General features: G+C 41.1%; 1 protein-coding gene across 1 annotated transcript in view; it reads left to right on the top strand.

The window, feature by feature from the left end:
* Positions 1 to 23,482, top strand: part of col5a2b (collagen, type V, alpha 2b) — a 27,318-nt gene extending 3,836 nt beyond the window's left edge. The window contains exons 2-54 of the mRNA XM_030781824.1: positions 2,051 to 2,263; positions 3,119 to 3,135; positions 3,313 to 3,345; positions 3,479 to 3,511; positions 3,769 to 3,822; positions 4,699 to 4,791; positions 5,753 to 5,827; positions 6,109 to 6,153; positions 6,324 to 6,377; positions 6,887 to 6,940; positions 7,048 to 7,101; positions 7,311 to 7,364; positions 7,815 to 7,868; positions 7,980 to 8,024; positions 8,399 to 8,452; positions 8,656 to 8,700; positions 8,914 to 8,967; positions 9,227 to 9,325; positions 9,439 to 9,483; positions 9,921 to 10,019; positions 10,320 to 10,373; positions 10,560 to 10,667; positions 11,056 to 11,109; positions 11,324 to 11,422; positions 11,535 to 11,588; positions 11,740 to 11,838; positions 12,059 to 12,112; positions 12,416 to 12,469; positions 12,638 to 12,691; positions 12,841 to 12,894; positions 13,073 to 13,117; positions 13,349 to 13,447; positions 13,646 to 13,753; positions 14,204 to 14,257; positions 14,404 to 14,457; positions 14,693 to 14,746; positions 14,931 to 14,984; positions 15,117 to 15,224; positions 15,360 to 15,413; positions 16,737 to 16,790; positions 17,088 to 17,249; positions 17,358 to 17,465; positions 18,036 to 18,143; positions 18,255 to 18,308; positions 18,617 to 18,724; positions 19,026 to 19,079; positions 19,799 to 19,906; positions 20,249 to 20,302; positions 20,417 to 20,524; positions 20,726 to 21,062; positions 21,542 to 21,729; positions 22,223 to 22,465; positions 23,336 to 23,482. Coding sequence (XP_030637684.1) covers positions 2,051 to 2,263; positions 3,119 to 3,135; positions 3,313 to 3,345; positions 3,479 to 3,511; positions 3,769 to 3,822; positions 4,699 to 4,791; positions 5,753 to 5,827; positions 6,109 to 6,153; positions 6,324 to 6,377; positions 6,887 to 6,940; positions 7,048 to 7,101; positions 7,311 to 7,364; positions 7,815 to 7,868; positions 7,980 to 8,024; positions 8,399 to 8,452; positions 8,656 to 8,700; positions 8,914 to 8,967; positions 9,227 to 9,325; positions 9,439 to 9,483; positions 9,921 to 10,019; positions 10,320 to 10,373; positions 10,560 to 10,667; positions 11,056 to 11,109; positions 11,324 to 11,422; positions 11,535 to 11,588; positions 11,740 to 11,838; positions 12,059 to 12,112; positions 12,416 to 12,469; positions 12,638 to 12,691; positions 12,841 to 12,894; positions 13,073 to 13,117; positions 13,349 to 13,447; positions 13,646 to 13,753; positions 14,204 to 14,257; positions 14,404 to 14,457; positions 14,693 to 14,746; positions 14,931 to 14,984; positions 15,117 to 15,224; positions 15,360 to 15,413; positions 16,737 to 16,790; positions 17,088 to 17,249; positions 17,358 to 17,465; positions 18,036 to 18,143; positions 18,255 to 18,308; positions 18,617 to 18,724; positions 19,026 to 19,079; positions 19,799 to 19,906; positions 20,249 to 20,302; positions 20,417 to 20,524; positions 20,726 to 21,062; positions 21,542 to 21,729; positions 22,223 to 22,465; positions 23,336 to 23,482 — 4,421 coding nt within the window. The remainder of the gene's footprint in view (positions 1 to 2,050; positions 2,264 to 3,118; positions 3,136 to 3,312; positions 3,346 to 3,478; positions 3,512 to 3,768; positions 3,823 to 4,698; positions 4,792 to 5,752; positions 5,828 to 6,108; positions 6,154 to 6,323; positions 6,378 to 6,886; positions 6,941 to 7,047; positions 7,102 to 7,310; positions 7,365 to 7,814; positions 7,869 to 7,979; positions 8,025 to 8,398; positions 8,453 to 8,655; positions 8,701 to 8,913; positions 8,968 to 9,226; positions 9,326 to 9,438; positions 9,484 to 9,920; positions 10,020 to 10,319; positions 10,374 to 10,559; positions 10,668 to 11,055; positions 11,110 to 11,323; positions 11,423 to 11,534; positions 11,589 to 11,739; positions 11,839 to 12,058; positions 12,113 to 12,415; positions 12,470 to 12,637; positions 12,692 to 12,840; positions 12,895 to 13,072; positions 13,118 to 13,348; positions 13,448 to 13,645; positions 13,754 to 14,203; positions 14,258 to 14,403; positions 14,458 to 14,692; positions 14,747 to 14,930; positions 14,985 to 15,116; positions 15,225 to 15,359; positions 15,414 to 16,736; positions 16,791 to 17,087; positions 17,250 to 17,357; positions 17,466 to 18,035; positions 18,144 to 18,254; positions 18,309 to 18,616; positions 18,725 to 19,025; positions 19,080 to 19,798; positions 19,907 to 20,248; positions 20,303 to 20,416; positions 20,525 to 20,725; positions 21,063 to 21,541; positions 21,730 to 22,222; positions 22,466 to 23,335) is intronic.

Genomic DNA, 23,482 nt, shown 5'->3' with positions numbered 1-23,482 from the left:
GTAACTGTCTCATACAATCTGTGTATCTGGGTCCATATTTATGACTAAAGCCATTTATGACCTAACACACTATCATATGAAGTTACCGAGGCAGACAACTGTTACGTTCTCCCTTAAAGAGATTCTCTACCGAAAAGATGTTTTGCATCCTTCCATATAATTTCAAATCTGTCTTTTGCTGTTTTTGCTGTTTTTGCTGTGCTAAACGTTTTAATTTCACATTATCATCTGTCTGGAGCTGCAGCACCAAACCACAGACAAGCTGAGCTGCAGTTTTGTCAAGAAAAAAAAAAGAAAGAAAGAAAGAAAGAAAGAGAGAAAGAGAGAAAGAAAAAAAAAACCAGGATTGTCTTACTCTCACTGGGTGCGTCTTTTACGACGCTGGGAATTATATACTTCAGAGATTGGGTCGTTTGTGGTGAGAGCACTATAATTCAGCCCAAAGCGATGAAGAAAAGAATGCAAACATATATCCAATGTGAACGCACTAACATCAGTTCCCTCATATTTCCCACTGTTATCATAAAAATCTGATCTGAAAAAAACCCCTCGTGTCTCATTTGAACAAAATCCCTCATAATAGCACAAAGACAGTCTCCCTCATAATAGCACAAAGGCAGCTGAGGAACCAAACATTTGTGTGACTTTAATTGTTTCGTTGTGATACCCAGAAGGCCAGTGTGTGGAGTGAAGTTTGTCAGATAGCACTGAGGCAACGTCAGCACCCTTAGGAGGTTTCTTATCTCCTGTTTATCTCTGGAGAAGAGGTATGGGTAGCCACGGAAAGGTCACCGTCCTTTCACTTACATCCGTTGGGACGATTCACACGCACACGCACGCACACACACGCACACACACAAACATACATTTTGATGAAACATACGAGTGTATCCTTGTGTGTATGTGTGTGTGTGTGTGTGCGCGCGCGTGTGTGTGTCCGTGGATGTGCACATGTGCGTGTGTGTGTGTGCGTGTGCGATTGGTTGTTTGTGTGTGTGCATGTACATGTGCATGTGCGTGTGTGTATCCTAGCACTCATGCAGGAGAGTAGGCATCTGTAGGGCATTTTATCCAAATGCTGATGTGGTACAGCAGAAGGACACTGCTTTATGTGTCCAATCAAGCGAGACACTTGGGGTACTGGCAGACTTATTCTGTGGGGCGGAGAAGGTTAATTGGTCATCAGAGCAAGTGAAATTGGATGAGAATGACTTTTGGCGAATTATGCTGTTTTATGCTCCCAAAATATTCAGGTAATCTTCTGTTAGCTGTCAGTGTATTGGTTTCACACAGAACCTAATAATGATTCTGGCAAATTACCGTGATATTAGAGAAATTTACATTGCACAGAAAATTGAACTGGAATGCCATGATAATCCGGTGAGTTTAAGGCTACATACTTGACTGCTTTTCAAGCAGCTCCTCTGAGATTTAAAAATTGGAAAAATCCGAAAGCTGACAGAGACAGGAGGTGTCCACACAGACCAAGAGTGAACTTAATCCCACACAGTGGTCCAGGAATCCCTTTTTTCTATCTTTGCCTTAGACCCGTGACATGCAGAACTGGTTTAGACCAGCACTTATGAGACCAACTTAGCGTTTACCTCAGGGTTGTGAATGTAAGGTGATGTTTCTGTAGTTCTTGGTTCTTGGCTGCCATCTCCTGGCTGAAAATATATTGCATCGGGCTTTTCTAGTAATGTACTGTGTATCTGTCCACTATTCATTTATTTATTCTCTAGCCACTTATCCTAATTAGGTTGGGGGGTTGGGCTTGGTGCTAGAGCCTATCCCAGCACTCCTTGGGTGAAAGGCGGGGAAACACCCTGGACAGATCGCCAGTCCATCGCAGTCTCACCATTATATAATTTTCAATTTCACTTTGAAAACTGTCTGGGTTAGAGTATTACGTAATATTAGTGAGGGACCCAGTGGGAACTGATAAGTGCCCATATGGGTGCTGATATTCATGCACACTGTTAATGTGAGTTGATACCCTCCCCCGTCCCCCCAAAAAATGGGCTCTTAAAAACGCTGTGTTCTTCTCTAGTGACTGCTGACAGCTGTAAAGAGAATGATCAGGTCTACGCTAATAATGAGATCTGGAAGCCGGACCCCTGTCGGCTGTGCGTGTGCGATAAGGGCGTTACCATCTGTGAGGAGATTCGATGCGAGGATATAAGGAACTGTGAGAAGCCGATGATCCCAGAGGGCGAGTGCTGCCCAGTGTGCCAGACCTTCGCCGGCGCCAGGAGCAGGATAGGTGAGAACGTTCAAAAAGAAACTTCAAGACCAAAGCCGGAGGCAGGATGGCAGGCAGGATGGCAGACAGGCAGGCAGGCAGACAGGCAGGCAGGCAGGCAGGCGGGGCCGAGTGTTGGTTTTCAGAGAACCACCACAGTGAGACAGAGCCTCATCTAACAATTTCGAGAACTTTCTAGAATTTTTTAATTATTATTATTATTATTATTATTATTATTATTTTGGGCAAAAAAATCCTTTTTAAGTTGAATTATTTATAAAGAAAGTTCAAGAGGAGAATATTCAGATAATCCCTGAAGCCCTTCCAGACAGAGTTTTCTGCTATATAAAGCAGCCACCTACCTCAGTGTCTACATCTATCTGCTTCAGAAAACTGACCCCCCCCCGGCCCCCTGCCCCAGCACCCATGCAGCTTGTCATTGTTATGATGCCCAGGAAGGGGTTTCAGATTCAAGCAAGATCAGGCCAAAACAGAGACTTTTGCCAATCACTTTACTATTTTCTACCAGTGAAGAGTCAAACTGTTCCATTACAGTCAACTGTCAATAGTCAACACATGTGGAACAAAAACCTTACAAGAACATTATAATTTTAGGCCTTTATACATCCCAAAAGGTTCACTGTAATCCATATTGATCTGTTTAGCCTTTGTGTACCTGTTTAGCCTCTTCATGCAGGAATATGAATCAGTGTATTAGTCACATCCATGTGGTCAGCTGTTATTTTACTCATATTCGCTTCAGTTTTCATCAGACAAGTCCCCTTGACACAGTAACAGACCTCAGATGATCTGAAATTTTTGTCATGTCAATACACATGAATTGAATGCTAATGTTTTTTTATCTTGTGTTTTCAGAGTACTTTGCTTTTAAGGTAAGCGGATATTTTTAGCCCTCAAATATTTGGATTTGTTAAACAGAGGGGGGTTTTTTTGTTTGTTTTGTTTTGTTTTGTTTTGTTTTGTTTTGTTTTGTTTTGTTTTGTTTTGTTTTGTTTTGTTTTGTTTTGTTTTGTTTTGTTTTAAGCTGACACACTGTCGTCATTTTCTAGGGCCAAAAAGGTGAACCAGGCGATATTCCCTATGTAAGCATTGACTTGAAAAACACTCACACGTCTTCTTCAACATGGTTAAAAGATATTCTTTTGGGGGTTGTATGAAATTCAGCAAAATGTTTTGTTTTAAAATGTGCTTTTGTTTTAAACCGTACTTTTCTAGATTGTGGGACCACCTGGTCGCCCTGGACCAATGGTGAGTACATTTGAACTCTTTTAACTCTTTTTTTTTACACTATCACAGTTTTTAGTGCCTGTAACAGACTTCAAGTGCATCCCCCCATTATCATTAAAACATGTCCTAAGAACTTTTTCTGCACAGTCCTGAACAGTGAAATGTTGTGTGCCCACGTCTCTCTTAACTTATTTTTATTTCAGATCTGTTAGCAGCTTTTGTTTGAGAAAACTCAGCTTAATGATTCGTTTTTGCCCTTTGTTTCCTACATCCAAAAGGGACCCCCGGGAGCCGAAGGATCCCGAGGATACCCCGGGGCAAAAGGACGGCGGGTATGATTAAAGCGCTTTTCTGCTCCATTATCTCTGTGATCTTCTTCAAACACAAGACCATATTACCACAGCAGTATGTACGTCCAAAACGGGGCCCTAACGCAAGACCAAAAATTACAGTGTGTGTGTGTCACCGCCACAGACAGAACGCACTTCATTTCATAGTCATTTCATTACTGTTTTGGAAACAAGCAAACAAAAAATGTATGTTTTAATAGTTCATTATATACTAGGCATCCAGTGTTTTCCTCGCATAGAGTCTCTTTTACCTGCATTTCAATTCTGGTCCTTGATGTGATTCCAAAGTCCTTCAGCAATCAGTGATTAAAACAGTCACCCCAGCAACCTGACTGATTGTTGTTATTATGGTGGCTTACTGAAATGTTTTTTTTTTTGTTTTTTTTTTTTAAACGCAGCCATTCCTTCTCACATTCCTGCTGTGCTTGTGCGTTAATGTCTTTATGCTGAAAGCAACAGTGTACTTCAAACAATGCAAAACTAATACAGCCCTCTCTCACTTTGTTCACTCTCTCAAAGGTTTTAAATACTCAAACTGAACTGAATATGTGGCAGAGTCTCAAGCCATCATTTACACTTAATTAGCGGTAAATAATTAGCGGTAATAGAATGACTAATTTTGTTGATCGGTGTGATGCAACACGACAAGTGTTCCTGAAAAAAAAAAAAGCTGTATCTAGCTCTTGTTGTTTAAGTTGAGAAAATTGGACATTCTTGTCCGCTAGGTTTTAATGTTGATGAAGGTGATGATGATGATAACAATGAGTATTATGCTGATGATGTTGATGTTATTGTTGTTAATGATAATGATGATGATGATGAGTTTAAAGGGGGCCTTATTTGGTCTGTTTTTGATAGGGTGTGCCTGGTCCATCTGGACCTGATGGGGAACCTGGAGTCCCAGGGATGCCTGGAGAGCCCGGCCCACCAGGGCAACCGTCGATGCCTGGAGTGAGTGTTATTTCACTGCCCTTTAAAAACCACACATGGCTCAGACCATCAACTACAGAACTGTGTGCCGCACATTATGAGGTCATAATAAAACATTATGACACGATTATACAATTTTGTAACAAACAATAACTCTTACCTAATGTAATGAACAGTGCACTCCACCCTCTAATTATCACCATAAAGGAGGAACAATTTAAAAAAAAAAAAAAAGGTCTTGAATAGCATCTGACATTTTTTTTTTCTCTTAAAAAAAAGAAAAACAAACTATCAATTTAGGGGAAAACAAAGTGGCAATGTAGTTACCATACTGAGCTGACATTTCATGGTTGATTCACTGAAACCACTTGGTAAGTGCCACTGTTTAAAGGTTCCCTGGTCACCCTGTTTTACGGGGTGATTGTGAAAATCGTGGTTTGGCGCTCAAACTACAGCAGCGGTCAGACATGAAGCCGTGAAGATGTGGCACGGAACTTTTTTTTTTTTTTTTTTTTTCCTCAAACAGCGTATTTTGACCCAGTCAAAAGTTCTGTGACCCAGTCTATCATATGCAACATCTGGCTGACCTCAGCAGCGTTTAGTGAGCCGTCTCCACGGCAACGCTGCCGAAAAGAAAGCGTTTCGAAAATCCAAAACAAACTGGAACCGAGCTGAGAAATACCAACCGCCCGAGAGCAAGTTTACACCAAAATATCTTTTAGATACATTATTCAGTGCGTTTCAATTTGATTTAGAATAGTTAATGAGACCCATAAGCAAATATCGCAAGATGCCTCAAAACCAGGGAGACTTTTTAATATCCACGCCCTTAGATCAGTGCGTCAGGACACCTCTCTTTCAGCAAAAATATTTGATGTTCCTTGTTGTCTTTGCATATTGAAGTAGAAGCTGATTCAGCGATATGGGAAAACTACCTGTTGATGATACGTTTTTCTTTTTTTTTTTTGTTTTTTTTTTCCAGAGTCAGTTTGCTTCTCAGATGGCAGCTGGGTTTCATGAAAAGATGGGTTTAGCTGGCATGGTCACAGGAACACGGGTACGTCACGCGATCCAGAAATCTCAAATGATCAGAAAATCGCTTTTTTTTTTTCTTTCTTTCTTTCTATTTTCAGTATCTGGCGCTACAGAAATCAATACAACGTATTGTACTCCCAGTACCGTTTCTGTATCAGTCAAATAATGGAATGTAAAGTTATTTCTTTGGTCAGTTTTTTTTTTTTTTTTTTTTACGTGTTTGTTGTCATGGTAGAATTCCCTTTGCCGTGCTGTATTGGGTTTAACTTTTCTGTTTGTATTTATTCAATTGCTGTTCTTTAGGGAGAAGCTGGGCCTAGGGGACATCCAGGACCTGCAGGTCCACCGGTAAGCACATGATTGCAGCCTGGTGACGTAAGGGTTTGTGTCTTAAATCAATCCCCATTTTAACCGCACACAAGCGGTACAGTATGACCGTTCGTGTCGGTCAGGTTTGCCGCTTGTCTAATGGGGCCATCCCCTCCCTCTGACTCTGTATAACTGTTTTTGACCTTCAGGGACCTTCAGGCGCTCAAGGGGCCCCAGGGGACGTGGGAGATCCTGGACCAATGGTAAGGAAAAAAAGGTAGCTGACGCGTAAAATAGCCTGACGCACAGACTGTGGTCACGTGACTGCTCTCTTCCTCTCTTCTCATTCCGAACACACCGCCAGTCAGGTGCCCAGAGAGTTGTTAGTCTCCTGGAGTCAATGTTCCTCTTCTCTCAGCGTGTTACAACGATTGAAACGCCACTTAGCTCTCACTGCGAAAAGATGTGGCGGCTGCCCTTGATCTATATCAGACAGAGATCGTGTTAGACCGTACTTTCTCAGTTTTATTGTGACAACCGCTCGAGACAAAGAAGTTTTGAAGCATCGGCTGGGGAAAGCTGAAACAACCAATATTAAATAAAGAGAACCTCAGATTAAATCAATGGCTGGTAATTCAAACTTAATGCATATGCAATCTTATGTTGGCAGATGCACTAAATCTTCATTAACAGAGGATAATTGTAAATTAGGAGGTAATTTGGGGTTTTTTTTTCTGTTTGCTTTTTTTTTTTTTTTTTTTTTTTTTTACAGGGTTCCTATGGCGCAAGAGGACCAGACGGTCCACCAGGAAAAAATGGCCCGGATGTAAGTGAACCACTCTACATTTCACTAGGATGCAGCTGCAGTAAAGTTGATGATTAATTAACCAGATATGGAACGATACTGAGTTTTGCTTTATTTTTTCCATACAGGGAGAACCTGGACCACCTGGAAATATGGGAGAAAAGGGCTTTCCCGGTTCTCCGGTAACGTATTCCTGCTCTTCTGCCGTGGTGTCCAGTTTCATGTTTTCTCTCAGGAACTGTGTCTGATTTCTCTTCATTTTCGTGAGGAAATGCCAGTTTCCTCAGTGTCCAAGTCTACTTGTTTTTTTTTAAATTTAAATGCCAAATTTAAAAAAAAAAAAAGAAAAGAAACGATGTGTCATAATATTGTGTATAATTGTGTATTTAAGGGACCAAGGGGTTTTCCAGGATTGCCAGGCCAGCCGGGATTAAGAGGCCTCAAGGTGAGTGTGGAATGCCTGCTGTATCCAGGACTACGATGTCATATCGTACATCCACAGCCGTCCAGCTAAAACTGACTGAAACTTTTATGTTGGAAGGTACACGTTAGCTTTAGATTATAAGGCCACAGACCCACTTGTGTCTGTTTGTAGTTCACTCTCTACTTTTCCTTCAGCTTTGTCGTGCTCTTGTATCTGGTGTAACAGCTTACTGTTAGACCAACTTAGAGTCAGCACTCATGCCATAGACAGCTCCTTTTTTGGCTACATGCTTGGTTTGTATTCTGCCTCTCTTGGAAGTGTCTGATTGGGTACAAGCGTCTGTTAAATGAGTGAATGCTAATGTAAATGCCAGTTTGGCATACAACTATGTCTGCTCCCAGACATCTAAGTGAAAGTCATGTGAATGTGAAACTGAAGTGGGGATTATGACAGAGACTCTTGTTATTCCAGGGACATTCAGGCCTGTCAGGCCGAAGGGGTGAGCCAGGTGCTCCTGGATCAAAGGTGATCAACAACACTCACGCGCACACGCACACACACACACACGCGCACACACACACATTCTTTCTCTCACAATCAAATTTATGTAATGATAATTTATATGTGCATTTATAGGGTGAAACTGGCCTCCCTGGTGTGATGGGATCCATTGGTCCACCAGTATGTATTTCTATACTATTTCATCATCATCATCATCATCATCATCTTCATATCAGTGCACTATTATCTAAATATTTCACTTTTTTGCTTAAATATGAGATAAGTTTGTTTCAGAGTGTTAAAAAAATGATCTGCATTATCAATACGCCTCATTCTGACACAAGTAGAGCAAGAAAAAAAGTATACATTTATACAAATTCATTAATGACTTAATATTAGAAAATGCATTGCATTTTAGGGTGTTATCACGCAAGTAGCCTTTTTCATAAACATCATTTGATGTCATTAAATATTTTGTGACTGTTTGTTTCAGTGGAAGTTTTTTTTTTTGAACATTGTAATCACAAAAACTGAATTGATATTGCTCTTTGAAGGGTTCCATAGGAATGACAGGAGAGAGGGGTCGAATTGGACCGACTGGACCTGTGGTAAGATGACAACACTCCCCTTTAGAATAGTCAGTTTTACCATTGTTTTGGCTGTAGTGTTAGCATATAGTGTTAGCAGTCATGTTGGCATGTAAAGAATGTGTGTATATGGTTTTGTAGAGCGCAGAGTTACGTCATGCTAAGTGCTGTGTGGCTTTTTTTTTTTTTTCTCTGGTCATTGACTTTGACCCATTCACTTATAGGGGAGACGTGGTTTGTCAGGAAATGTTGGAAAACCAGGACCAATGGTAAGCGAGATGTGTTTGTCCAGCGCCCGTTGTAAATACTGCCAGTGCCATGTGAATGTATAACAGGAAAACTGTCCCATATTTTCAAACCAATCACAAAGCATACGTGGTCCCACTGCTGACACTGGAAATATATAGTAAACATAGCTTTCGCTTTAGTAATGCAGTGACGTTCAAGACTTTTTTGTTTGTCGATTTATTTGAAAATTTCAGGGACCAATGGGGATATCTGGAGCGCCAGGTTTTCCGGGAGCCCCAGGCATGAAGGTGAGCACTGAGTAAGCTTAGTTAACGCAGAGACCACTAATACACAAAGGCTGCTGTACCCCTGTCTATGTTACTGCAGTATTATCAATAATCATAGCAGATAAGCCTGTTTACCTTTATCTGAACGTACAGAACTTTTTCTTATTTGCGGCCAAAAGCTTATTTTTCTCAAACAGTCTTTGCCGTGATATATTTAAGAATCGCAGAGGTATTGATTGATCACTAATGCACTGTTTTCACCCTTCTGTGATAACCTCAGGGTCAGCCAGGAGCCACAGGGGTCAGAGGTCCCAGCGGGCCTCAGGGCCCAAGAGGTGACACTGGACGTCTAGGCCCGCCTGGATCAAGAGGCACCCCGGTAAAAAACAAAGCGCTCTTGCTAACTGCGTCTTAAACGAGAAAGTGAATTTCCTGATATCTGGGTCACTTAACTGAAATTCATTTGTGCAATAATGTTTTTTTTTTTTTAAGGGTCCACCAGGGACAGACGGTGCACCTGGAGAGAAAGGTCCATCAGTACGTACTAAATCATTTTTTCCAACTCACCCACTTTGCACAGCTTCACAAACCAGTACTTTAAAAATATTCAAGCTATTGAAAGAGCATAGCGTTTTTTTTTCAGAAATGTGTTTGGATCACTTCTCAGTCATATTGCATGTACTAAATGGCAAATATCTTATAAAATACATAATTGAATGGATGTCCGTTGTACTTGATTACTATTCAGTGGATAGTAAATTATAGAGTGGATTGTAAATTTCCACTGAAGACAAACAGCTACTACACCTTACACAGAATCTCTCTTTAAGGACTGACACACATTTTACAGACTTTAGTTATAATGATCTGAGACTTCTAACGTGTTGTTTATCACTACTTGGAGATGGTGTCATCCCTTTAACAGCATATGGAAAATGACATGTGTTTGTTGTGGTTGTTTTGTGGTGTTGTAGGGAATCCCAGGTATTCAAGGTCCAGTCGGTCTCCTTGGACAGCCCGGTCCACCTGGGGCTCAGGGTTCCACCGGACTGCCTGGAGTTAAGGGTCAATTGGTAAAGGAACATTTATTTTTATACGCTAAGCCACTAACTGTCTGTCAAGCCTGTTCTCTAAAAAAATATTTGCTTTTGGTGATGTTTTGCTGTCGTTATGAGTTGGAAGGCTGTAACCATGGCAAAGTGCATTCTAATTGTTGTCACTGAGGGGAGCTCTTACCTGATATGGTCTCAGAAAAAGTCATCCCTTTCTTTTGCCTTATCATCATTGTGAGTCAGTCACTAGGCATATTGTATCTCACACATATGTGATTGTGCTAAAACCTGAGTATCATCCACTCATGTCTCTTGTTGCAGGGTGATTTAGGGTCACCTGGATTTAAAGGAGAACCTGGACTCAAAGGAGAACCTGTGAGTGTTAAAATGTTAAATTGTAACTGTAATTGTTTTGTGTACTTTGCATACTAATGTTCCCTGTAATGTATAGTAAACTTCCCTATAAGAACAAAGGTTAGTTTGGATATTCATGTTGTACATAGAAAGTGCATCATATCGGTGAGAGAGTAGCTGAAAGGCTGAGATCTGATGCTATTCTAGGGTCCACCTGGTGCTCAAGGTGAGATTGGTCCAATGGGAGAAGAGGGGAAGAGAGGACCACGAGGTGACCCTGGCTCTCTGGGATCACCTGGCCCCCCAGGAGAGAGAGTAAGCACATTTTCACAGTTTTCACTTTTTTCTGCAGTGTGAGAGGCCGTTACCTACATCAGTGCTGCACTGACCAACCATTAATATCTTTTTTAAATGAATAGTCATTAATGATCTCCATTATTTATGATGTGATAGAAAATATTGAGCAATGTGTGAAATTAGACTTTTATTATACTGTCAAGGTTTTGGGTTTTTTTTTTTCAGTTATAACCAGACTCGCCCAAAATGTGACAAATAACATATTACCTGACATATATTGTCAAGTAACCATTAATAAGTTAGAACAGAAATGCCTGAGTACACAATAAATGTTGCATGGGAAGACAAATAGCATGAGGTACTGCATATCTGGATGGCATTAACTCTTGGCTTGTTTGTTTCCCAGGGAGCTCCTGGTAACAGAGGTTTCCCTGGTGCTGATGGGCTACCCGGGCCAAAGGTAATAAGAGCCCAGCTGAGAATCAAAATACTCTGCCCAACTTTACGAGATAATAGAATTACTGCAGTTTACAAGTAATTTGTAGTGATAATTGTGATTAATGAAAATGACTAATATTTGAAATAAGTAGATTTGAAAGACGCTGTGTATCATTGCAATAGGTCATTTATCAATCAAATAAGTCTGTGGTATCTTCTTCCCGTGATGTCACAAGGGAGCACAAGGTGAACGTGGTACCTCTGGCTCTTCAGGGGCAAAGGGCGGTCCTGGAGATCCCGGTCGACCAGGCGAACCTGGCCTCCCCGGAGCGAGGGTAAGAGACAGACCACTTAATCATTTTGAGTGAACTGAGTGTGTATCCATATATCATGCAAAGTGTGACAGCGTGAAACATTTAGACTGAAACATCTCTTTTTTCTCTCCAGGGACTGACAGGACTTCTTGGTATCCAGGGTGCTGAGGGAAAAATTGGACCACAGGTAAATACTGAAGTGACACTTCAGTAGCACTCTCAGTTGACATAGTGGAGCCGTAGTGATATAACAGGACAAATTGAATCCCTAAAAGAGTTCACTGGATTGGATTTAACAGATCACTTTAAAGTATTAATCCTTGGCTTTTTTTAAAAAGGGATCTTCTGGAGATGATGGTAGTCCAGGCCCAGCTGGCTCAACAGGGGGTAGGGGTGTGCCCGGATCAATGGGTCTGCCTGGACCAAAAGGCTTCAGTGTAAGCTACCACTATGACCCTATTCTACTTTACTAGACAAATCAGATTTGTGTATTCTTCTTATACATCATATCCTGCAGGGTATTCCTAAAGGAAACAATATTTGATGGACTGATTCAGTATTCAGTATCATGAAGTTCAGAAACTTTGTTTAAACTTGACTAATGGAATTTAGAATTACCTATCATTCATATCCAGTCTTCAAATTCGTTTTATTTAGGGTGATCCTGGGAAGACAGGAGAACAAGGATCCCCTGGAGCTCCAGGGACACGAGTGAGTTCTGTTGCATAGCTTATTTTGGACCAGTTTCTTTTTCTTTTTTTTTTTTTAAAGCTGTTTTTTGACAATATCTATTGGGGGGAAAATGCATTATAAATGAAACCCAACTGAATTAAACACAGAAACACCTCCTGTTGGGAATTCATCATTATTGAACAACATTGCTTGGAGTTCATTCTAGGTTGAGGGTATCTTCAATATGAACGTGACTCATACTTGAATTAAATCAATAGGGATGCAATTAGGAATGGCTTGTGTTGTTACAGAGGTAATGATTGATATATTCTATTTTGAAAGGGACCCAATGGGAAAGATGGAGAGGAGGGGCCTGCAGGGACTCCTGGACCTCCAGTAAGTGTTTTTAACTGACCATTAGCATCTCCCTAAAACACACACAGGATCCTTTTTTTTTTTTTTTTTTTTTTAATAAACAGTAAATCAGTTCATAAGGCTGACTGCACATCAGGAATATTCTTGGCAATACTTCTGTTTTTTATATTTGATTTTGCCTTTTTTCAGGGAGTTGCTGGAAAGAGAGGAGAGCAAGGGCCTCCTGGTCTGACTGGATTCCAGGTATGTGTAAGAAATCTGTACCTATGTGTGTGTTCATTCCAGGAAAGCCTTATCTGATAAACTACACAGCTAGCCTCAAATTCCAATTTCTCAATCTTTATATAGATGGTCCTGATGCAGTTCTATAACTAGTTGTATTTCCGCTTCAGGGTTTGCCTGGACCCCCAGGTCCACCTGGAGAGCCAGGAAAACCAGGCGATGAGGTGAGTGCTTCATTTTGGGAACAACACTAACTGGTACCTCCACTCCTCTTTCTGTACCTTGCTGTTTATCTTAGAGTGTTCTTACTGCAGAGGAAATGGTTTTGTACATTTAACAACTTAAGCAAAGTTTGTGTCACTTATGTTGTGGTATTTAAATGTCTTTTTTTATGACACTCAGGGTATCAATGGTGAAGCTGGTGCTGTTGGCCAGGCTGGTCCTAGGGTAAGCTAAGCCCTTTAGTTGCGTAATTTCAGCTAAGGTGTTAGTCCAGCTGCTGTTTCAAAAGCATTTCCGCTTTTGTTAAATAATATGGCTTCGTATGACAGAAAAAGAACAGAACAGACCCATAAGGAAAATGTACAAACTGGTCTTTTAAATTGTGTATGTTGCTTTTGGACGTTACTTTTGTTGTGTCTGGTTTATTTTGGCAAATACATTCCTCCTTTCTTGTAGGGTGAGCGTGGAACTCCGGGTGAAAGAGGGGAACTGGGACCTGTTGGACTTCAAGGCCCCAAGGGAAGCCCAGGAACTCCTGGTCCCGATGGGCCCAAGGTTTGTTATTGCACGTGCTTACATTTTCAAAGCTTTTTCTCAATTTCTTCATTTTCCGTTGCGCATTATTCTTCATGTGCGGTTCGGTTTTGAATATCGTGCAGTTAGGAGTGAAAACAGAGCCCTGCCGTGTATTCATTTGATTTAGTATGGTAAGCAGACGGCCATGTGTATTGATTTGTGACTGTTGACCTCCAGGGCAAACCTGGCCCGACTGGAATAGTTGGTGACCCAGGTCCCCCAGGTCTACAGGGAATGCCAGGAGAGAGAGGAATACCCGGTCCTGCTGGTCCAAAAGGAGAAAGTGTAAGTGCTGTGGTTTGCTTTACTAGAAAAAAAAAAGAATTGGAGATGGTAGTTTTAATGAAACACTTATTAAAGTAATGTTAATGACTCCCAGAAGGCTCTTTTTACATTAGAAATATGGCACTAAAACACAAGGTCATTATCACTAGTTACTCTTTGAGAGCTTTGATGTGACTAAAATAGGATGTTATCTAATTACAGATTAAGGCACCAGGATTTGTATATTGACACCATATCAATAAATCTGCCATTTTGTTTGTCTGGTATATGTCATTGCAGTGTATGAAATACGCTGGGAATCCTTGTCCACCTGACTTATATATGTACATATACATATACATGCACACACACACACACATGTATATATATATATATATAGAGAGAGAGAGAGAGAGAGAGAGAGATTAACCGACATGCTTCTATCCATCCTAAAATGTCTCTCTGATTCAGGGTTCAATCGGTGAGAAAGGAGCAGAGGGAACCGCTGGCAATGATGGAGCAAGAGTGAGTGGCACACATCATCTAACCCTCTTCCAAAAGGCTGCCATGGCCCAAGAGTTCAAAATGCTGTGAAAATTTTGAAATACATGCGTATTAAACTTGCGTATAAATGCGTATAAAAATTCTCTCTCTCTCTCTCTCATATAAAGGGTCTTCCTGGTCCTGTTGGACCTCCAGGACCTGCTGGACCTAGTGGTGAGAAGGTAAGAACATCCTCTTTTTTCTGCTTTCTGAAATCTAGACCTTCTCATACTTCTTAAAAGACAACTTTCTTCAGCAGAATATTTCCATGATCGTTATTAAAGGTTAAAGTCTCACCCATACCTCCCTGACATATAGTGGTGCCAAATATGTCTTACTGCATTTGTCCTGAAGCCTACACTAAATAACTGTTTCACACCTAACTGAATGTGCTCTTTTGGCTTATTTTTATTTTAGGGAGAGTCTGGCCCCCGAGGGCCCCCTGGCCCTCCAGGATCCAGAGCGATGGCTGTGAGTAAAACTAAATGAACATTTCGTCGTTCTCAAACCTGTTAAGTCTACTTTACAGAAATTCTGAAACGTGGATAAAGTCAAAAAAGTTATCGACACACATGAATATGGATAATTTTTTTTTTTTTTGGACACCCAATGAAATGATTAACTAAGCTGCACCTGTTCTTTTGTTTACTTTTAGGGTTCTCCTGGTGAGCCTGGTCCAACTGGTTCTGTAGGGTTTGCAGGACCACCGGTGAGTTTGTCTACCCATCCGTCCATAGATCCATTTTACCCCTCCATACAGTGATACTGTTCTTTTCTGCTCTTTAAATACCAGTTGCTTTGAAGAACATTTAACTAAAGGTTGTAGTGACTCCTCTGGTAGGGTCCTGATGGTCAACCCGGTGTCCAAGGTGAGACAGGAGAGCCTGGACCGAAAGGAGAAGCAGGGTCTCCAGGCCCCCAGGGAATGGCTGGAAAACCTGGCCCTCAGGTAAATGCTCGATTCAGAGGGGTATTCAGATCATCGGTCCGATCAAAATTTTCACAAGCTCTTTTGTGTTCCAAGTCTTACGTTCGGAATAAATGAACATTTGAGATGTGGCTAATTCGTGCTGATATTTCCCAGGGTGTTGGTGGTGTTACAGGACTGAAGGGAGGCAGAGGAACCCAAGGAGCTGCTGTAAGTCTGACTGGGGGATAAGGCTGGCTCTTGGCTGTTTCTTCTTTTATCATCAGAAGTTGGGGTTTTTTTTTCACAGTAGGAACATACAGGAAACGGTAAAAAAAAAAAGAAAAAAAGAAAAAAGAAGGACAACAGAAAATTAAAACAAACAAAAGATGTTGTGTTCAAGTCTGAAGTAGGTCAAAAGTACAATCCATTGCCTTCGACAAGAGGACTCATTACATCTCAGCCCTACATTTCATGCTGCATAAAAGTCTATTATGTGTGTGATGAAAAGGATTTCCAGGCCACAGTAGTTGAGGGTTGGGCTTTGTTGAGACTCTCTGTCGTACATTCAAGATTTACTATTTTCAGTAGGTAGAAGAAGAAGAAGTAGAAGAAGCAGAAGAAGGTTATGTATTCAAAATGACTGCGTACAGATGCTAGGTGTTATCCTAAAAATGTTTTCTTAACAGAGGTAAAAAATCAAATTGGCTAAAACAAAACTGACGTGACTCCAAAAACTTCATTCCCAAAACATGGGAAGAAATGTTCCAGGAGAGGTAGTGTTACAAATGTGTTAGTTAAAAAGTGGGTTGCAATCTCATCTGGAATCTTTTATATGGTGTAGTGTATGTTCTTTGGATAACTTTAAAATGAATGAATTGATGGTGCAATTTTTTTATTTTTTTTTTAAGATTGAGCCATATGGTATGGATTTTAATTCAAAGCCCGTAACTCTCAATTCCATAGTGACACAGCTTGAAGAGGTTTTTTGACATATTCCATTAGTTTGTAATAAATCTTAGAAACAGAACTTTGAGAGGTTATGCCACAGGTTTGATCCAATCTAACAGTGAGATGGTAGAAAGAGGCCCAAGGAAGTTCATATCTTTTAAAACGGTTCTTAATTGTAAATCCACAAAGTAAGAGGATGCTGGCAGAGGAAACCTAACTTTTAGACATTTAAACAAAGACAGCCCAACACTATCAAAAGGGTCACCGCAAGTATGTATACCCAGTAAAAGGCAGAGAGGGCTGAATCAATCGTTGATTACCACATAACAGGTTGAAGTTATGCCACAGGGGAACACAGTGGCAGAATTTAATGGGCTCTCCTACTAATCTTTCATTCTGCCTTCAAAGTTTTAGGGAATCTGCAATAACGTAGTCAGTTCATTGTTAAAGCTTCTCTATCCTATGCATTAAAATAAAATACAATACATTTTGAAATCTATGTGGTTCCATTATTGATCATTTGATTGGCTTCCATAGGAATTTGGGGACTTTGAACTGTTTCTGTAATGCAAATTAATTTAATTCTCATTGCTGTATCCATAGGGCCCCAGTGGTTTCCCAGGATCTCCAGGAGGAGTTGGCCCACCAGGCTCAGCTGTGAGTTTTTTGCTCAACAATATCTGTTAGCGTCTCAGTACAGAGCTGTTTTCCCATCCTTAGTGATTTCACACTGACAAAATGAAATACAGAGGGCTTTAAAATGGAAAATGTAGGTCATCATTGTGTGATTTGCAATTCTTATGGACAACATATAAAATGTGTAAGAAAACATTGCTAAAACTATTTTTAAAAATGCTTGAAGACTGCTATCCTCCACCATTTATGAGTTTTTTTTAATAGAGTTGCCAGCTACTCTGTATCAGCAGCTAAGATGTAAGTGTTGTTATTTGTCAGGGTCCAGTTGGGGAACAGGGAGCAATTGGCCTCCCAGGAAAGGAAGGTCCACCTGGGCTTAGAGGTGAAAATGGAGCTCCTGGTCGTCCTGGAGAGCGTGGACCTCCTGGGCCCGCCGGTAACCCTGGTGACAAAGGAGACCCCGGTGAAGATGGACCACCGGTAGACATCTCATTTTAAGTGACTCTGAAGTCACTTAATCATAATTCATAAGATGCCAATCGTGATTCAGAGAATTTTGTTTTCTCGTGATCCCTTTAATCCTCTTAGGGTCCAGACGGACCGCCTGGACCTGCAGGAACACCAGGACAGAGGGGTTTGGTGGGACTTCCAGGAATGAGGGGAGAACGTGGAATGATGGGTCTCCCAGGGCCGGCTGTGAGTATTCATCATTCTCTGTGGCACGTTACAAAAAATTTGACTGAACCTAGTCAGTTTTGATATATCAGAGAAAGTGACCTGCATCAAACTGTTACCTATGTCTCATGTTGCAGTCACTCAAATGTAGCATATTCATGCCAGTGTCAAACTTGCTACATAAAAAGAGATGAGATTTAGATGTTTGACGATCACGTCTTCACTGATTAGATCAAACATATTCTCACAAACTCCATCCTTTGATGGGCTGTGGATGATAGTCTTTCTGAGAAAGTGGACCAATAAAGTAGACTTAACATTGATATTCAAATGGACAATTGCAAGGCACATAATAAGTGTTCTGGACATCTGTGTGACTGATCTCAGTGTACAGCATCTGCTTGTTCAAAGAGCCGGCTACCCTTTGAAGCATACCGTGATTACTACATTGATGTTTCTCCTTTGTATTGCGAGACAAAAAAAAATCATAAACAGGCCTTTAAAACCAAAACTGTTGCTACTGCTCCATCTGATTCCCTCATATAATTTGCATTATACCATGGCTCTGAGAGATTCCCTCATTTTACCCAGGGCGCACCAGGAAAGGCAGGCACTACAGGAACTCAAGGAGCTAAAGGTCCACCGGGCCCAGTTGGTTTGCCAGGAGCATCTGGACCTCGAGGTGAAGCTGGACCAGAGGTATGATTCCCAGCCTCCTGTTTACATCTGCCGGACTGAAACAATGAGAACTTTATTGAATTTTGTCGATGGATTCCATTAAAGGAAATATCCATTTTGTTCTTTTTCTAGGGTCTGCCTGGAGCTGATGGAATTTCGGGACAGGATGGGATCATTGGAGCCAGAGTAAGAGCAAAGATGACAATAGCATTCAGTCAAATCCTATAATATTGATTTTCAAATGTACCCTGAAAATCCATTCCAGTGAATATAAACTGGGGAACATGAAATTTAAAGTACTGCTCCAAAGTAATGTATCTCTTCCCCTGATGTTTGTTACTGTTTCATTTTATGGCTTGTATTTTCATAACCATTTCATAACTGCACAACAGCCCAATTGCAGTCCACTAATAGGAATTAATTTCCAAGTCTTCAGTAAGCTCTAAAAAAAGAATATGGCACTAAGTTTGTTGCTGGTTTCTGCCAATGTTTAGGGTGACAGGGGAGACCCAGGCCCTGAAGGTCTTGCTGGTACTCAAGGAGCTCCAGGCCCCCCAGGACCAGTGGGAACTCCAGGAGGTCCAGGAGAGAGAGGTGAACAGGTGAATTATCACGAATGCATATATTATCAACTACAGAAGTCTGTTATACAAGCCACATATATGGGTACTTGCATATGGTATATAGTCATCGTATTACAATGGAGTAACAGCCTCATATTAATTACTTTCAGCCTCATATGAATTACTTTCTTTCTTTTTTTTTTTTTTTGGTAACCATTCAGCCATGTTTGTGATTAGATTATCAATCACAAATTGAGTAATGGATGAGTTACCTTCCGCTAAATTCATCTTTTAGTGTGTCTCTGTTGGGTCTAGGCTGAACAGATGTTTGTGTTGACAGGGTTCAAGAGGCCCTCCCGGACCAGCTGGACCAGCAGGAATCCGAGGGAAAAAAGTAAGATAACGCGTCAAAAGCGGACCATTTCCCATCATAGCTGAATTCTGGAAATACGTCACCAAATGCTGTCTGAGTTTGTTGGTGATAATCTCAAGTTGGATCTATGCCTCTATTTATTAAATGATGACTCTTCATTTCAGCTTACTCTACATGACAAACACTTGGCACTAGCTGGCTTTACAGCTGCCAAAAAACCCATTCTCCAATTTTAGTTTAAACCAGACATCAACTTAGAAGGTTCCTGGATTGGGTCCTTACAGAGGATTGCTATGTCAGTAGAAAGCACTGCTAAATTAAACAAAGCAAATATATCCACTAGTGAATAATGACAGGGACTCTCTGCAGCTATTAAGAGTTTTGAGTCGTTCTCTGCGAACACTGACATCTGCCATTTGACTGATTGACTGATTAACTGATTGACTGATTGACTGATTGATTGATTGACTGACTGACTGACTGACTGACCAATTGATTGATTGATTGATTGATTGATTGATTGATTGGTATCCTCAAACATCCCCATACACTTAGTGTATTTATCATGTATCCTTGGCATGTATGTGTCCTTGTATCAGTTATTTACAAAACAACAAGGTGAAATTTAAAAAGAAATGTCTTTTAAAATGCGATTTGCTATAATACAGGAGACTGCAAAACCTAATTTGGATAAATGTCTTCATTTTGGATAGAGGATAAAGGTATGTAATTGATTTCAGGGACCTCAAGGACCATTAGGAGACAAAGGAGAAAGAGGAGATAGTGGGGAGAGGGGCCAGAAAGGTCATAGAGGTTTTACTGGACTTCATGGCTTGCCAGGATCATCTGTGAGTACAATCTAATCATACATAAAATTTTGTGTTTGTTCAACAACAATATGTACAATACTGTAGGCAAAGCACATGAATGACACGTTTTGCCAAAACTTGAGTAACAGCTAAAATTGGCTTGGCATCTAGTATGTGTTTTGTTTTGTGACAAACTGTCTAGGTTTGAATATGCTCTGTTTCAGTGAAAATGTCCACAACCATCTACCTAAAATATATTTGACTGGACAAGGAAAACAGTCAAAAGCCATTTCTCACACGTTCACATTTTGCATAATCAGTGTTGTCTATTTAAGGCAGAATGTCATCTCATCCACTGTAAATGGCCTCTTTTAAACTCAGGGTGCCACGGGAGATGATGGACGGCCGGGCATTGTTGGACCAAGCGGTCAAAGAGTAAGTACCTCATAGTCACCGACCTGACAGCAAAAGGTTCAGAGTCAGCCCACAAGAACAAGCATGAACACGTAGAACTGAAACTGATGTACACTATGCCACCATTATTGTTAGGGACCCCCTGGTCCTGTTGGACCCCCAGGAAAGGAGGGTGAAACAGGGCAACCTGGAGCCATGGGACCTCCTGGACCAAGAGGAACTCCTGGTGACACTGGACCAGAGGTGAGGCTTGTATTCTAGACACATTGTCTGTTTTTATGTTTCGACACTGTATTCCACCACATTCTGCTTAAGCATGCATTGTTATGTTCCAACGTAACTGCCGAAGTACAAACCCAGTGTGCAGAACGATACCAGAAGTGTCTTTAAAAACCGTTAATTTAACCATTGCAGTAAAACCCTCACTTTTTTGCCATTGTATAGGGGCCACCTGGAGAACCTGGACCTCCTGGGCCTCCCGGCTCACCTGGCCCGCCCACAGCTGCCGTGGATGACATCATGGGCGCTGCGTTAGACTATGACGATGAAGGAGCTCCAGAATACGAACTGGAACTCCCAGCCCCTCTTCTGCCTGAATTCAACAAGGATGAGGCGAGACCCAACAACAACTCAGAGGTGTTGCGTGCGGGAAGCAGTATCCATGCCTCTCTGAAGGCGCTCGGTAGCCAACTGGACAGCATGCGAAGCCCCGATGGCAGCCGCGAGCATCCGGCCAGGACCTGCGATGACTTGAAACAGTGCTACCCGCTGAAGAAGAGCGGTGAGAAGAATCCATTTAAACCAGTTAAAGAATCCATTTAAACCAGTGTTTTTTCAATCCTGCTCCTGGGCGACCCTTGCTATGCGTGTCTTCTGTCTATTATTGCTCCGAACACACCTGATTAGTGTGATTAACACGCTCTTGATTAAGTCAGGTGTGCTCAGCCAATCAAAAGTGCCACTGATGAGTTCAGCCAGGTAGGTAGAGCAGGGAAAGATGAAAGGAGGTGATTTAAACATTACGCATTAGACTAACAAGACAGTGACTCAAGAGAGGATAAGATTCTTTAACAGGCTCTGAGAGGACTGCTCTGAGAAACTCAATATTGAGAATGGTCAATGTGTCTGTGCCAAGACAGCATTTGTTCAAGTAGATGACAGTGAACCCCACAAGCATTTTAGGGCAGAAAATAAGGATGATATTGGTCACATTGACAGAATTTTGTTTGATGTACAAATGCTTTTTTTAATGTGTAATAGGTGAGTACTGGGTCGATCCAAATGAGGGTAGTCCAAAGGATGCCATTAAAGTGTACTGTAACATGGAGACCGGTGAGACCTGTATACCCGCCAATCCCTCTAGCATCCCGCGCAAGACATGGTGGATCTCTCACTCCAGCCTGCCTAAACCCATATGGTTCGGAGCCACTATGAACAGAGGCACAAAGGTATGTGTCAAACTTGTTGGATGAAAAATGCATTTCACCATGCCACTCTTAAGGTCTCTTGAGATTAAAATGTAAAATGTATAAAACATGTGATAAAGCATGTTTATAGGAAAAAAGAGAGAATTAAGGCGTTGTTTTGATTTCCTACGAGATCTTTCTCCCAGCGATTTGTCATCTTCACAATTACTCCTGTGGGTGCTGTCTTACATTGGCTGGCTCTGCATAACTTAAATACGTTGTTACAAAATTGTAGTTAATTTTACTTGATATAATAGTTCTTTATTTGCTTTGCTTACCTTTTATTTTTATTTATATTTATATGGCAACTCCTTTTAATGGATTTATTTATTTGATTTTTTTGTTCATATGTAAATAATATACCATGTAATCTGTAACACAAACACACCACATATATTTCAGTTTCCAGGCTATGTGATGCATGGGTAAAAGAAGGTCCACCGTCTTTTTTTTTTTTTTCTCTTTTCTTTGCCAGTTCACTTACGGAATCGGTGAAGAGTCTCGGAACGCTGTGGCGACCCAGATGACCTTCATCCGGCTACTGTCCAAAGAGGGTGCGCAGACCATTACGTACCACTGTAAGAACAGCGTGGCCTACAAGGACGAGAAAAACGCAAATCTGAAGAAGGCCGCTGTCCTCAAGGCCGCTGACGGCGCCGAGCTTCGCGCCCACGGAAACAAACAGCTGAAGTACTCCGTAAAAGAGGACAGCTGCTCTGTACGTTGTTTTTTTCCCCCTCTTTTTCTCTCTCTTTTTTTTTTTTTTACATTTTTAATTCTATTTAATGATTTAGTCTCAGATTTGTGTGTCATTTAGGAACATGCTGAGTTCTGATGTAGCCTTATCTGTCAGGTGGAGGTGGGGGGTGGGGGTGTGTGGGCGTCTGAGGTAAAATGTAATCCATTTTAATCTGTTTGATGAATCACTAAATAATACGGTTTTCCACCGGTTTAAAGGATTAACAGAAGATCTAAGGGGGAAAAAAAAAACCCCACCACCACTCCTCTCTGCTAAAAGCAGCGACACTTGATAATATGAGAATATGTTTATACTTCAAATAAGGCATGCGGTACCATTCATCTGAGCAGCAACTTGATCTCGTAGAAGAGAGATGTGTGAGATGTGAATGTTTGGAAAGCACTAGTGTGTAAGCCATACGTATTTGCCATCCAGGTCATGACATGTTTAATTCACTTGATCAAATGAAAAAAGCCGTTAAACTAATTTGTAAAATTCGACATGATGCTTTTTCACAATCGTTTCGACGACCCACTTCAAAAACCTCACGTGACATTTTAAATCACCCGATGCCCGTTTTTAAATGCTTGACATCCATTTTTAAAACCTTGATGTGGAATTTTCGAATACCTGTTGTCAACTTGTTTGTTGTGTCTGAAATCATAAAACTATCATGGTGTGCCTTAGACTTCTAAATTCAGGACATATTTAAATGTGCTTTCATATATATATCCACTCATGAAGAATGAGCGAAACAATTAATCAAACCGAGTTGACAGGAGCTTCTTTTGGAAATAGCATTTTATCATGTGTAAATTTCCCTTTTTTTTGTTCCTTCTGTCCCCACAGAAATCTAACGGCGAGTGGGGTAAGACAGTGTTTGAGTACCGGACACAGAAACCATCCAGACTTCCGATCGTGGACATGGCTCCAATAGATGTGGGTGGTATGGATCAGGAGTTTGGCTTCGACATTGGTCCCGTGTGCTTCTCATAA

This window comes from Chanos chanos, chromosome 8 (genome assembly GCF_902362185.1).
Source record: "Chanos chanos chromosome 8, fChaCha1.1, whole genome shotgun sequence".
NCBI lineage: Eukaryota > Metazoa > Chordata > Actinopteri > Gonorynchiformes > Chanidae > Chanos > Chanos chanos.
The sequence above is the reverse complement of the archived record's forward strand: the minus strand, read 5'-3'. Positions and strand labels throughout refer to the sequence as shown.